The sequence below is a fragment of the Lepidochelys kempii genome, chromosome 3, assembly GCF_965140265.1.
Source record: "Lepidochelys kempii isolate rLepKem1 chromosome 3, rLepKem1.hap2, whole genome shotgun sequence".
NCBI classification, from domain to species: Eukaryota; Metazoa; Chordata; order Testudines; family Cheloniidae; genus Lepidochelys; species Lepidochelys kempii.
Window position 1 is genome coordinate 62,344,949 of NC_133258.1, and position 15,989 is coordinate 62,360,937.

The following is a 15,989-nucleotide window of genomic DNA, read 5'->3' on the forward strand; positions in this document are numbered from 1 at the left end:
TCCTGACTTGAGGCCTTAATATAGTTCTTTCAAGACTAAGGGGGTCCCCCTTGAGCCCTTAGCGACTTGCTCTCTACTCTACCTGTCATGGAAAGTGGCATTCCTGGTCACAATAACATCAGAGGGAAGCGTCCGAACTTAAGGTGTTAACCTCTGACCCTCCTTACACCATTTTTTATAAGGACAAGGTGCAGCTTAGGCCTCACCCAGCCTTTCCCCCAAAGGTCATCTCTCAACTTCATGCCAATCAGGACGTTTTTCTCCCAGTCTTTTACCCTAAGCCACACGCTAACAGTAGGGAGCAAAGACTCCACTCCTTGGACGTGCAGCGAGCATTGGCCTTTTATATCGAGCACACGTTTCGTAAGTCGAGTCGGTTGTTCAAAGTAGCAGACAGGATGAAGGGCCTCCCAGTGTCTTCTCAAAGAATTTAATTGTGGATCATGTCCTGTATTCGGGCATGTTACGATTTGGCAAAGATACCTGCCCCTGCACTAACGGCACATTCTACAAGAGCGTAGGCCTCCTTGGCGACATTCCTGGCCCAGGTCCCAATCCAGGAGATCTGCAGGGTGGCAATGTGGTCATCTGTCTACACGTTCACCTCTCATTATGCCATTACCCAGCATGCCAGGGACAATGCAGCATTTGGCAGAGCAGTGCTTCAGCCAGCAATTCCATGAACTCCGACCCCACCTCTTAGCAAGGCTTGGGAGTCATCTATTTGGAATGGATATGAGCAAGCACGTGAAGAAAAGTTACCTACGTTTCGTAAATGTTCTTTGAGATGTGTTGCTCAGTCCATTCCAAGACCCACCTGCCTTCCCCTCTGTCAGAGTTTCCCAGCAAAAAGGAACTGAAGAGGTGGCAGGTCAGCAGGGACCTATATGCACCACCATGAAGGCGCAACTCCAGGGGGCTCCACAGCCGACCCAATGGGTACTGCTAGGAAAAAAACTTGCGACAACTGTGCACATGACACGTGCACACCTACTTGGAATGGACATAAGCAACACATCTCTAAGAACAACAGTTATGAAAGGTGGGTAACTGTTCTTTTTCCCCACACAACGCACAGTCAGCCTGTGGAACTCCTTGCCAGAGGATGTTGTCAAGGCCAAGACTATAACAGGGTTTAAAAAAACACTAGATACATTCATGGAGGATAGGTCCATCAATGGCTATTAGCCAGGATGGGCAGAGATGGTATCCCTAGCCTCTGTTTGCCAGAAGCTGGGAATGGGCTAAGGGATGGATCACTTGATGGTTACCTGTTCTGTTCATTCCGTCTGGGGCACTTGGCACTGGCCACTGTCAGAAGACAGGATACCGGGCTAGATGGACATTTGGTCTGACCAAGTATGGCCATTCTTATGTTCTCACGTATCATTATCCCCATTTCCACAGATGGGAAATTAAAGTATACAGACTTAGACTTGCTTATGGTCACATAGGAAGTCTATCGTAGAGTAGGGAATGGAACCCAGGAGTCCCAGGTCCTATGCACTGGACCATGCTTCTTCTCGTGCCCCTCCCCCCGTGTCTGCCCCACTGATCTCACGCTTGTTCCTGCAGCCTCTCTCCAGCTCCTCATCTTGTGTGTCCCATGCTGACTCCTGCCTCTCTGTGGGGAAGATGGTTGGAGAGGGAGAGCCAGGCTGTGTTGCACAGGCAGAGAGAATGGAGAGGAGATGATACAGAAGCAGTGAAGGGACTGACATGCGGTCATTCTTTGGCTGGGATAATCATTGCCTACGAGCCAAAGGCAGTGAAAGGGGAGAGCTGGGCTGTGGTAAATCGGGAAGCTGAGAGTATTTATTTATTTATTTATTTTCAATGAAGGAAACTAAATGCGCTGAAATTTCATTAACGTAAAGTTAAGGACGTCCGGTGTTGCCTAGTGCCTTCCAGAATATGGACAGTGTCTGTCTAAATTTAAACTTCTGAAAACCAGGAAATATAAGTAAAGTACACACTAGCCACCCAACCCAACGTTAACTTTATCCTCTGAATGATGCCCCATTATGCCAATACCCCATACTATCATTCAACCCTTACAGATGTTACAGAACACTTTGGGAACAAAGCACCTGAGCACTGTAGGACAAAAATCTAACTTTCTCCTTGGAAAAGCAATGCTCAAGGTTAGGTCAGGCATAGCAAACAGGAGCTAACTATACTTGGCCTACACCCAAACCATCCCAGGTTTGCTAAATGTTACCATGCCTCCACACTTGTCCTGAGAATTCCTTCTGAGACCTTGTTTTCACTTTTATCCCTCACTCCTTGGAGGCTACTGTCATATATGCCACCTGAGTGCTGGGATTCCCCATGGCAAGAAGACACCATTGTGCTCCTCTGTGGACAGTTTACAAAACTCGGCATTAAAATGAGGCATACTTGAACCTTTAAAAACACACAGGTGCCTCTTACCACATTGCACATTGTGTTGATCCTTGACTTTAGCAAAGCTTTTGACACGATCTCCCACAGTATTCTTGCCAGCAAGTTAAAGAAGTATGGGCTGGATGAATGGACTATAAGGTGGATAGAAAGCTGGCTAGATTGTCGGGCTCAACGGGTAGTGATCAATGGCTCCATGTCTAGTTGGCAGCCGGTATCAAGTGGAGTGCCCCAGGGGTCGGTCCTGAGGCCGGTTTTGTTCAATATCTTCATAAATGATCTGGAGGATGATGTGGACTGCACCCTCAGCAAGTTTGCAGATGACACTAAACTGGGAGGAGTGGTAGATATGCTGGAGGGTAGGGATAGGATACAGAGGGACCTAGACAAATTAGAGCATGGGGCCAAAAGAAATCTGATGAGGTTCAACAAGGACAAGTGCAGAGTCCTGCACTTAGGACGGACGAATCCAAGGCACTGCTACAGACTAGGAACCGAATGGCTTTGCAGCAGTTCTGCAGAAAAGGACCTAGGGGTTACAGTGAACGAGAAGTTGGATATGAGTCAACAGTATGCCCTTGTAGCCAAGCAGGCCAATGGCATTTTGGGATGTATAAGTAGGGGCATTGCCAGCAGATCGAGGGAAGTGATCATTCCCCTCTATTCGACATTGGTGAGGCCTCATCTGGAGTACTGTGTCCAGTTTTGGGCCCCACACTACAAGAAGGATGTGGAAAAATTGGAAAGAGTCCAGCGGAGGGCAACAAAAATGATTAGGGGACTGGAACACATGACTTATGAGGAGAGGCTGAGGGAACTGGGGAGGTTTAGTCTTCAGAAGAGAAGAATGAGGGGGGATTTGATAGCTGCTTTCAACTACCTGAAAGGGGGTTCCAAAGAGGATGGCTCTAGACTGTTCTCAGTGGTAGCAGATGACAGAACAAGGAGTAATGGTCTCAAGTTGCAGTGGGGGAGATTTAGGTTGGATATTAGGAAAAACTTTTTCACTAGGAGGGTGGTAAAACACTAGAATGCGTTACCTAGGGAGGTGGTGGAATCTCCTTCCCTAGAAGTTTTTAAGGTCAGGCTTGACAAAGCCCTGGCCGGGATGATTTATTTGGGGATCGGTCCTGCTTTGAGCAGGGGGTTGGACTAGATGACCTCCTGAGGTCCCTTCCAACCCTGATATTCTACGATTCTATGAATAACAGCTCTGCCAAGCAGCTCCAACTAATTTCTCCACCGTTCAATATAGCTACACCTAACATAGTGAAGGCAGTTGGAGCACATCCAGATAAATGCTGGAATTCAAGGCTGTGGAGCACAACACACGGTGGTGTGTTAGAACTTTCTCATGTCTACCTATTATGGTACACAGCTTTATTGAACCGTTCTCTGCGATTTTTGCGAATTCCGGGGGACAGAATTTAGGTTGCATTGCGGGGGTAGTGTATACAGTATTTTCTGGTTTTCAGAGATTTAAATTTAGTCACTCTCCACGTTTTGGGAGCCTACTGGGCAATCTTAACTCTGTTAATGAAATTTCTTGGCATCTAATTTCTGCACAAATGTGACTAAATCTGCAGTTATTACATTCATGTTAATAAAAATTAATGTAACTGCATAATTAGAATTCCTGTTCATGATAGGTTTTTAAAAAGCCTCCAGTTCTGAATTTAAAAGTAAAAAAGGTGTATTCCAAAGTGATCTGTCCAAACAGAACCAAGTCAAAGGCTCCATTGTTACTGTATCTCTTCTGTAAGTTGTAACCTCTCAGGTAAGTTGTGTCTTCATTTAAAACACAACTAGAGGATAGCTGTATCCTGGTTCACTAGTGCCAAGGTAATTGCCACCCATGAAAGTCTATTATGATTATTAGCTGATGTAGTTTAGGATTAAGCATTGATAATATGGGGTGTGGAGGTATATGTTTGTTAACCCCGTGACATGAAAAGTTACGACTCCGATCTAGATCTTGAATTGATTTTTTTGTGTAGCTGGGATTTCTGACAGTTAGGAAAAATATTTCTAGTTGAACTAAATGTTTTGTTTTGACTTTCTGTTATTTTTTAATAAAATTGAAGGAAATTTTGAAACAGTCATTTCAAGTAGAATTCTTTTCTACACAAATTTGTGAAATGTTTAGTTGGTCAGACTCTGCATCCCCTCCCCTCCCCCCCCAAAAAAAATTTGCTCAAAATATTTTTCCCAGTTCTATTCCTAACTAAACTATGTCAGACTACTTTGGCATTTACAACAAGAGGTCCTCTTACTCCTCATGCCTACAAAGGAGTGATATTACAGGAGTATTTCAGTTTCTCTTCTGTGAAGAGGGGATTTCTAGGCATCTTTGTTTTAAGAGATGGGGATCCATACATGTGTTGCAGCTTCTTTCCAGTTCAACAGATACAGCTAATTTGATATTATCCTACCAAAACAAGTTTTATAAGTTACAGATTTGTACATGGATACCAGCATAACTGTAACGATTCAGGAAATTGAGCATATGTATTTAACTTCAGGAAACAAAGCTTCAACTATTCATCCCCTCAATCCACTTTTTCAATCTTTTTGTTTTTGTAGCACTGTTTAATAAGGAACCCTAAACAAAGAATATCAATTTCTGAATTGTTGACTCATCCATATGTGCACATTCAAACCTATCCACAGACAGGTAATTTTTACATTTTATAATAGTTATATCACAATAAATTAGTGAACATTTTCTAGATTTCTCTACATTTATTTTGATTTTAAAGAAGAATGCCTTTTTTTGTGTGCATTCTCCAGTTATTGGAGTTATGCATAAGTGTTTCTGGTACACTTGTGTATGTGTTGGCAAGGGCTCCAGTATCTTAATTCTGAAATTCTTTTATATTCAAAATAAAAGACTGATTGTATACATTTTGTAAATTACACTTAGAATGCAGGTTTCAACTTAACTATATTTGAATAGCCGTAGGTGGCCTGAATGCAAAAGGAACAACAGAAGAAATGAAGCGCATCCTTGGCCAACTTATTGGTCTGAACTCTCCTAACTCTATTTCTAGAGCTGCTAGAGTGAGTACAGTTTTTATACCAATACAATGTTCACATTTCATTAAAATATAATCGGTTTAGTTAAAATAAGTGTGTGCATCACAAAGCTAATAGAAGTAAGTATTTCAAAACTTTAGCCCCCGATATAGAGGAGACGTTCAATACTGTCATGAAACTTGCAGGTTAGTAAATTACCATTTCTAATGATCCTCGAGTGGAGTGGGAGTTAGACTGGTTGTGGTAACATGATCTTTTTTCGTCTCCTTGTCTTGCGCAATAAACGTTTCTCCTTAGTTTTCCTGTGCTGACTACGTTTTTGTTTTTTTCTCTCTCACTCAGAGCCTGTGTCTTGTTGTTCTGCCCTGACCCTAACACTGCAGCACTTTCCTGTAATCAATATGGATGAATGAGCAAATTTTCATGTGTCCATCAGGCAGCCAGTCCAGATGCAGGGTTTTATTTCTGCTGTTTTTGGTATTGAGGCATGCTTCCCCAGTTATTCCTCTCTATCTCTGGAAGCAGCTAGTACCCCTCTGCCAAGGTGTCACCTTTCTTCCAGGCCCTAGAAGAGCCCCAGATGACATTCTACAAAAAGATAGGGAGGAGCAGCTTAAAATGTACCTCCTTTGCCTCTCCCTGCAGTATTAGACAGTGGATCCATTCTGACAATCTGCCCCACTCCATGACCAGTCTTCAACGGGGTTGGGAGTGCCTTTTAACTGGGCAACTGTTCTATGCTTTATTAGCACTCCACCCCAGTGAGATGGCTGACTGCTCCCACCTCCCCACAGATATCTGAGAGGGTCTCCAGGAGGGCTTTGATCCAGTCTGGGGCTTACAAGACAAAAGTAGAGGTAGGGAATACAGTCTGTCTCTGGGAGATTGGCCGGAGGAACCTCCTTCCCTCCCAATAGGGAATCACTTCAATCAGGAACCCTGGCCTTCCCACTCTTCTGTTTTTCCACAAAGAATCTTCTCATCTTCCCACCAAAAAAATAAAATGTACCCAAGAAATTTTCTATTTCCCAGCAGGCCATCTCCCTCTTCCCTTGTCTTGAGGGACTTTTTCCAGTGCCCTATGGGCCGGGGGAGCCTAATCCTTTTCTCAACCCCACCCCATTTCAGTTAGAGTCAGCCTGAGAAGGTGGGCTGGAAGTGGATCCAAACTAGCCAGCTGTATTGCAACGCCCCATTCCGCAAAAACCCTGTAAAAGGTGGGTGAGGGTTACTTGTCTCTCACATATGGCAAACCTTTACAATATCCACTGAACAGAAATGTTCATGAGACCGAGCTCCCTGTTGTCCACCAAGGCAGCCCCAGAGAGCTGATATAGCCTATCCATCCTCCTACTGGGAAGATGGTAGAAATGTGATGTGCTTCTCACAAATTTTCATTCACCCTGTCCAAGAGCCACCTTAGGCTCTATAAACTGAATGTCTGATTTCCAGGATCCACCAGAAGACAGATTTGGCAATAGCTTTCAATTCTACAATTTCAATTCTCTAGAGGCCAGCGCTTTGTGATACAATCTTTCTATTCTCCCCCCCCCCCCCCCCCTCGGTTGGACAGGAAGGTATAAGAAGCTGTTCAGAATAGTTCAAACTGAGCAGCACTGTGATCACTATCACTTCTTCGTGTAATTGTCTGTGTAAAGACCGCTGCTGGGGCACTCAGGCTGGAGTCTTTTGATCAGCAATACGTTTTGGAGCAGCACATGTGCTCTGAATGTCCTCATGGCTCTAGAAGAGGGATGCCCCAACCATCCCTTAGTTCCTTCTCACAACCCATAGCTTCTAGTCAGAGGTTTCACACAAAGCTTCTTTGTACATCATGTAGTCTCTTTTTATGTGTAAATTCTTGTAAATTATTAGTTGATTAGTACTTAGATTGGGTTTAGTGATAGAAATGTTTTATAGCGTTGCCATTTCTTGGTTTGGAAACTTTCCTTTTCTTTCTTGTAAGGTTCTTTATACTGCTGCAGTCTTATCATGACTGAGCACAAGTCCCCAGGATTTAAGAATTGTACATCGTGTGGGGTAGTAATGCTATTAAATCGCCATACAAGATGCCTAACTTGTCTGGGTGAAGGGCACATTACTGACATGCTGTTTGTAAATCTGTTTCTAAGAAGATATATTGAGCAAGATAATCTCATCTTAAGATGTTTCTCTTCAGCAGTTTATGCACTGAACTCGCTGGTACCAATAACATCAGTGCAGATTACAACTATGCCTATAGCCCCGCTACAGTCTTCGGCAATATCCTATCATACGTTACAGATCCCTTCGTTACCATCAACCTCGACTCGTTCAGTGCCAAGGGTGTAACTTGTTACAAAAAGATGTTTCTTCTCCCAGTAGTGTCCCTGTGGGTGCTCCACTTTAGGTGTCGGTGCGTCCCTGCACCAGAGATTGGAGATTTTAGGTAGCAGTGCTCATTTGGGGTGCGTGTGCACAGTAGCTGGCCTTTGGCGCCTTGTGTAGCGCACGCACGACACAACCTATTCAGTTCCTTCTCAATGTCCTCGGCTGCAGACAGAGCCCAGTGGCAGTGCTGCCTCTTCAAGAATCTTTAGAAAAGAAAATAGTTTACATCCTAGTTTTAGTTTTATAGCTCTTAGATTTAATTAGATTTTACTTAGCCAGTTTTTTGTTGTTTTTTTTTTTTAATTTCCTTTTGGTTTTGGTTCCTTAACTTAGTGGTAGAAATAAAGTTTCCTTTAACTAATTTCTATATATATCTTTTTTCATTTTCCTTCCCAATTGGGAAAAATTAACGGATGTAATGCCAGGCTCACCCGGTTATAAGAGATGCGACTCTTCCCACAAGGCGATACCGGTCTCTGACAGCTGCGCATCTCGTGTCCATTGCCTGGGGGAAATTCATATCCCCCAGAAATGTGCTCACTGTGGCAATTTAAAGGCGAGGGATCTCTGCCTTAAAATTATTTTGATGGAAAAGTCTCACTAGCCTCCTCAGGAGAAAACATCAGAATCACAGAGCAGTAAAAGATCTAACAATGTCGATGCTCAGCCTTCCAAAGCTTCAAGAAAGTGAGCCACGACCTCCCCAAAATTGGACACTCAGAGAAAGAGGAGTTCCCCAGCGAAGTCTTTGCCCTCGGTGCCGAGCTCATCCAGAGAGAGCACCTGTGAGGCCCCGGGCACCTCCAGCATCTCAACAGCTTTTGGGCTCACTTCTGGTTTACCTCTTATGTTTCCTAAAAGCCTATGCTTCAGGGTTTCAGCTGGCCACCTGCAAGTGTGTCAGAGGGATTTCTCCCCTCCCTCATGTATTCAGGAGTGTGTTTTTCATTTCCTTTTCCTGAAGTATTAGAGATGACCACAGGTGGACATGGGACAAAGGATGTGGAAGACCAGAGCTCTGAGGTGGCACTGAGCTCTTTCTGTCTTGTGTTTTAGCTGACTTGGTCTTTCTCACATGATCAGGGTCTAACTGATCTCCATACATGGGGTTTAGAAGGAATCTTCCACCAGGTCAGATTGGCAGTGAACTTGGGGAGTTTTCACTTTCCTTTGCAGTGTGTGAGTGCAGGTAACTTGCCAGGAATTTTGGGGGCATGTTCCACTGATAGTTTTACTATCTCTGAAATAGTAGATAGATCCACAGAGAGCCTGCAAAGGAGTCCCTTTCCCTCTAAGATCCGTGTGATGCGTGCATCTTCCCTAGAATGAGTAGACCATATAGACAATGTGCGAACTCAGGGCATTTGGTCACCTCAAGAAACATCACTTCACATAAACATACTGGAGTGGAGAGCTATCCATCAAATTTGTGAAGTCTTTCTGGCAAAGATCAAAGGCCTCTCCGTTCAAGTAACGACCAGCACAACTGTTCTATTTTACCTAAACAAACAGAGATGAGCCAGATCCTCCCTACTGTGTTGGGAAGCAGTATAACGTTGGAATTTCTGCATTCCTCATGATGTTACCTTAACAGCCATTCTGTTTTCAGGGATTCACAATTTACTAGTGGAGAACCTCAGCAGGGAATTCAGATAAAAGGTGATTCACTCCATTTTCTCAAGATGGAGTTTTCCCACTATTGATCTGTTCCACTAGGGAAAACACGAGATGTCGTTGATTCTGCTCCGGGGGAATGGCCCAAGATCCAATTCTAATCCCATGGCCCTTGGATACTATTATATGTATCTCCCAATTGCCATGATACCAAGAATTCGAAGGAAAACCAAGTAGAATGCAGCCACATTTAATTGTGATATTCCCCCACTTGGTCAAGGCAGTTTAGTATGCAAATCTCCAAAGGTATAGTTCAGCCACCAAATAACCTTACCTCTGTTCTTGGATGTAATATCTGAATTAAGGACAGATCCTGTATCCAGATCCAATGAGACTCCATCTGACAGCAAGGATGCTGAATGGCTGATTTTATCCGAGACTACACAAGATCCACTTACCTCTCCAAATGGAAGAGGTTCTTAATATAGGTGTGTCAAGGTTCCTTCCCCACTCTGAACTCTAGGGTACAGATGTGGAGACCTGCATGAAAACCTCCTAAGCTTGCTTTTACCAGCGTAGGTTAAAACTTCCCCAAGGTACAAACTATTTTACCTTTTGCCCTTGGACTTTATCGCTGCCACCATCAAACGTCTAACAGATATATAACTGGGAAAGAGCCCGTTTGGAAACGTCTTTCCCCCCAAAATCCTCCCAAAATCCACACCCCCTTTCCTGGGGAAGGTTTGATAAAAATCCTCACCAATTTGCATAGGTGAACACAGACCCAAACCCTTTCGCTCTTAAGAACAGTGGGGGGAAAAAACAATCAGATTCTTAAAAGAAGAATTTTAATAGAAGAAAATGTAAAAAGAATCACCTCTGTAAAATCAGAATGGTAAATACCTTACAGGGTAATCAGATTCAAAACCTAGAGAATCCCCCTAAGCAAAACTTTGTTACAAAGACACAAAAACCGGAATTTACATTCCATTCAGCACAGCTATTTTCTCAGCCATTTAAAGAAAACAGAATCTAACACATATCTAGCTAGATTACTTACTAAGTTCTCAGACTCCATTCCTGTGCTGTCCCCAGCAAAAGCATCACACAGACAGACACAGAGCCTTTGTTTCTCCTCCCCTCCAGCTTTGAAAGTATCTTTTCTCCTCATTGGTCATTTTGGTCAGGTGCCAGCAAGGTTATCTTAGCTTCTTAACCCTTTACAGATGAAAGGGCTTTTCCTCTGGCCAGGAGGGATTTTAAAGGTGTTTACCCTTCCCTTTATATTTATGACAAGGTGCCATTAACATTATTTGTCTCCATCAGTCTAACATCTCAGTCCTAGATTGTCTTCTACATCTCAAAAACTCACACCTGTCTCTGAGCTCTTTGAGACAGCTTTTTGCCCACCATACAGGGATTTTCTACTTTTTCTCACCCAAAGGTAGCAAGGTTTCTAAAATGCCTGGTAAGTCTTCACTTTAGCAAAGGAATACGTGCCTTCTGAGAACTTTAGATTTTGATTCTACTGTATCCTCTGGTTTTACCCTTTCAGCTCCTTGCTCCATACTTCCTCTCTATCAAAACATCCTTCTTTGGTGGTAGTAACATCGACCAGAAGAATGAGAGAATTACAGGCTCTAATGGCAGACCCACCATCCATGATTTTCCCTAATGACTAGATATCCTGAAACCAAACCTCAAGTTCTTACCTAAAGCAGTTTTGAGTTTCATTTGAACCAAATAATACACCTCAGAGGTGAAGAAAAATTGCATTTCTTAGATGTATATAGAGCAATTTGTTTTTATTGAGAAAGGACTGAGCATATTAGGAAGTCTCAGACTTTTCGTGACATAAGCAGAGGGAGTTAAAGATGAGGCTGTTTCATCACAAGAGAATTGCTAATAGAGTCCAGTGCAAGAGGAGATCCAATCAGCCAACTCCTAACAAACACCCACCTTCAAGAGTAACTGGACATTCCACAAGGACTCAGTCTATTTCTGTAGCCTCTCTCAGAAATCTACCAATTATGGACCTGTGTAACACGACACTTTTCCAGCTACATGTTGACACAACATTAGGCCATAGTAAGGGCATCCAGAGATGACACAAACTTGGCAGGACAGTTCTATGTTCACTAGATTCCTGGTACACGCCTTCAGCAAGGGCTAGTGCTTGGGAGTCACCAGAAGTGGAATATATAGATGGATAATCACTGAAAGTTACTTATCTATATTATAATTGTGGTTAAGATGTGGTGTTTGTATGAATGTTCCATGATGTGCTTTCTATCCTCATTACTTGGAGTCTATTAACATCAGGATTCCATATGGCAAAGGAAATAAAAGGTAATTAGGGCAGCGCTGCCCTTAATGCCATCAGTTAGAGGTTTGTGAGGATGTGTTGCCTTAACGGGTACAGCCCACCAGGTAAAAGCCTTCAGCTTGAGTATACTGGGCACACATGCACCAACGGTGTGGGTGGAAAGTATAAAAATAAACTATGGACAACATATCTCAAAGAACCAGAGTTACTGTGCAAGTAACAGTTTTATTCTATCCCGAATGCACTTCTATGGCAGCTGTGTAATAACTCTGTTAGGTCTTCCTTGCCTGAATATGATCTCTAGTAGTTGGACCTATTTGTCCATATGGATGGCAGCCATTTGACAAAAACAAATGTCTCTTACTGCCCTAATTTTGCCCTGTAATGTGGCGATGTCAATATGGACACCTACCCAAGATGTCTCAACCAAATAATTTTTCTCCAGTTCCTCTGTGGAACTCTACCTACTCGCATAGAAGAGGGGGAGAACTGGGTGCAAATACCTTCATCCTTCCATACTGGTATTGGTGTAATTTAGATCTGGGTGATTTTCAGTCCCTCCTCTGCCTGCATTGCTCAAAATGTTCATATTTATTTTCTTAGTGGTCTTGCTTTGTTTTTCACCATCTGGACACTAAACTGCATTTAATGCTAATACTTCTTTACCTTGTCTTACTATTAATTTCCTCATATTTGCATATATCTGAAATTTTAGTGCTTGGTTTAGATGGTACTCATTACTGTCTATTGAAACAATTTTGTACACTATAGCATCATTTGTTACAAACAGACATTTGAATAAGTAATTCTTGGAATGATTATTTCTACCCCTTTATCTTTTTAAATTTCAGACTTTATACGAACAGTGCAACAGTGGTGAAAGTCTTGATGTATCTGCATTTACAAAACCTGGCAATCAAACACGGACAAAGAAATGATGTGCAATAATGCATGATTTATTAGAAATGTGTAAAATAATTTTGATAAAAATATATATTGATCTGCTCTTTTACAAAAAGGACGCTGACAGCATAAAGATCCTATATTTAAAGTAAATGTCATGATCTCTGTTGCAAATAATGCCATAGATTATTAATACAGAATTTAAAAAATCTAATATACTCTTTACCCTCTGCTGTCTGTTTACCATTTGAATGTCACTCTGGTTAAATAGTGAATGAGCTAGACAGTCACGTTTTATGGTCCAGGTACTGGCACAAGGCTATAGAATTTGGATTGCAAATACTTGTGTGTGTATGTCTAAATAAAAAACAACATTTTGAGGAAACTTTTTAAAAAAAGATGAGGGGGGGTGAATTTTCTATAAAACCCAAACTGTGGATCTAAAGTCCCTGACAGAGTCCTTGCAAGTACCACTTGGAAAGTATATTCTACAGTTTCGTTCCTTACCGTCAAACATAGTCAATATCGTTGACTTTCATTACGTCCAGTGGATTGTCTTAGACTTTTGGAAAACAAACACTTCTGTAATATTGTTAATGTTAAAGTGCTAAAACACAGCATTGTTTGTTGATAAATGTAAATCTAACATCCTGGCTTTGAGATTTTCAGTTGTCATTGATTGATAAATGACACACTGGAAGTATTAATAAAACTCTGAAGAACAATGTAAATAAAGTGGCTTACACTGTATAAAAATTGTTCCTTGTAAATTCAGTTTTCTACTTGCTTCTTTTTTTTCAAGGTGCAAAATATTCTTAGAAAAATACTTATCTAGTTTTTGTGGTGTTCAGAAAATAGCTAAAATTTAATACTAGTTTTAAAAACCTCTTCAGTTAAAGTACTGTTCTGAACTTCACAGAAGATGCTTTAAAGGTGGTAGACCTATTACAAGAAGCTGAAATATGGTGTACAAAGAGGATGCTTATGCCAAGATTTTTTTATACTTTTATTCTGTTACACTGATTTTAATAAGTACCGTTCAAAACAGTAATTTAGAAGCGTGTTTCAATTTTAAATGCTTATTGAATTTTAGGTATGCTTAAATAAATTAGCAAGAGAAATCAGATTAGCAAGTGGTCATTTACCTTTTGCTTTAAAGGTAAATCTTTTTGAAGGTTGTTTTGCCATCCTTAAAATTGTGCCCTTAAAAGCTAGTTGGCAAACTAGAAGTTTAACTTCTTGCACAAGTGTTTTTGTTAATACACTGTACGTGCTTCATCATGACCTCTTTTAGTGTCCTTTTCTCCAAAGGTACCACTCCCACTCTTGAGTCAGGTTTCCCAGTGTATAAATAGCTGGAAGTCCTACAGTGATTACCTCCCCTACTGAGGGCTGTACTGTCCCCTAGTCAATGAATGAGAATGTTTGGAGGCACTTCCCCTGACTGCTTCTGCATCAGTAGCTAAAATTTAGTTACATTTCTGAGAGAAGTCGCAGGAAAACAAGAAGTATCATTCATGTCATTACGTTTGTCAGCTTTAATTTAATTTTTAATTACAGACTGGGTAACTGTGCTGTGGGAACCAGATGAGATGCCTCACAAAGCCCAATGTTATTCCTCCTTTTCATTTATATCTCATTTTAGTATAGGCACAGATTTGAATTTTCACGGTAGCATTTAATCACCACGGTAGCATTTAATTTCAGAAAGGGGAACTATAAAAATGAGGAAGTTATTTAACCAGAAATTAAAAGGTGCAGTACCAAAAGTGAAATTCCTGTGAGCTGCATGGAAACTTTTTAAAGACATCGTAATAGAGGCTTAAATTAAATGTATACCCCAAATTAAAAAACACATAGTAAGAGGACCAAAAAAGTGCCACCATGGCTAAACAACAAAGTAAAAGAAGCAGTAAGAGGCAAAAAGGCATCCTTTAAAAAGTAGAAGTTAAATCCTATTGAGAAAAATAGAAAGGAGCGTAAGATCTGGCAAATGAAGTGTAAAAATATAATTAGGAAGGCCAAAAAGAATTTGAAGAACAGCTAGACAAAGACAAAAAGTAACATCAAAAAATTTACATCAGAAGCAGGAAGCCTACTACACAGCCAGTGGGCCACGGGACAATCAGGATGCTAAAGGAGCACTCAAGGAGGATAAGACCATTGTGGGGAAACTAAATGAATTCTTTGCATCGGTCTTCATGGTTGAGGATGTGAGGGAGATTCTCCAATCTGAGCCTTTTTATTTAGTTGACAAATCTGAGGAACTGTCCCAGATTGAGGTGTCATTAGAGGTGGTTTGGGAGCAAATTGATAAATGACTACGAACACACACTTGTATAACTCAACCTATGTGAGCTGTCCCATTAAACTCAATGTGTATGATTCACATATGTGCCTAGGTTTCTGCAAAATTGGGGCCATGTGAAGTAATCTAAAAATAAGGATAAAACACGCACTTCCTTTTTACTAATTCTTGCAGTTTAGACCTCTTTCACGGCTGATAAATAGCTTCTCTTGTTTTGCTTGAATGCAAGTGACTAATAATGAGGAAATTCATTCCAAATGAATACTTGCAACCCTTCCAATCCACTCTCAATGAAATAATCATGAGGTCCTGCCGAGAGTGCATCTTGTTCTGCACAAAACCTGGCTATTTTTAGGCATATTTTCAAAATATCTATGCACATCTCACTTAGTTGATAATTCCAGATTGCATATACTTCTTATCTTACTCCATCTGAATTGAATAAAGTTGGAAGCTTGGCATTAGATAAATGTTGGAAAGGATGCAATAGGGCCGCAAGCAGCTCTTCTCACATGTAGTGAAAATGTACCAAGAATATAGAACCATAACACGAATATAAGCAATGAAGCAGGAGACACTTGGTCCTATTTCCCCTATATTCTTGCCTGAGAATTTTTCAAATAAGAACTAAGATAAAATCTGACACGTCACCTCAATTCCTCACTCCACAGTCCTAGCCACAGAATGGGGCAATAGATACATGCCAGCTTAAATCAGATGGATTGCTAAAATCTGGGCGGCTCTTGCAATTGAAGAGAGGATTAATTGAAGGAGGGATTGCTATGCCAAAAGTTTAAACAGTTCATAAATATATTGAAAAAGTCAGTGTCTAAATATTAATCAGCTCACTTGGCTTGCCTCTCACATTAACAAAAAGAACTCTAGTGCCTTTCTGTGCTTGTTTTGAGATGTGTGCATGATGTGGCTGAGTAAAACCAAAAAGACTTTTCATGGTTGCTTGTTACTTACTTAAACTTAAGCCCCTTAATTTTCAGTTTAAACCCATTTTACCGAAAAATTCCCAGGTTT

General features: G+C 41.4%; 1 protein-coding gene across 1 annotated transcript in view; it reads left to right on the forward strand.

Annotated features, from left to right (window-relative positions):
* Positions 1–13,385, forward strand: part of TTK (TTK protein kinase) — an 86,621-nt gene extending 73,236 nt beyond the window's left edge. Inside the window, exons 20-22 of the mRNA XM_073336522.1 lie at positions 4,987–5,077; positions 5,360–5,463; positions 12,601–13,385. Coding sequence (XP_073192623.1) covers positions 4,987–5,077; positions 5,360–5,463; positions 12,601–12,687 — 282 coding nt within the window. The 3' untranslated portion in view covers positions 12,688–13,385. The remainder of the gene's footprint in view (positions 1–4,986; positions 5,078–5,359; positions 5,464–12,600) is intronic.
* The last annotated feature ends 2,604 nt before the right edge of the window (positions 13,386–15,989 follow it).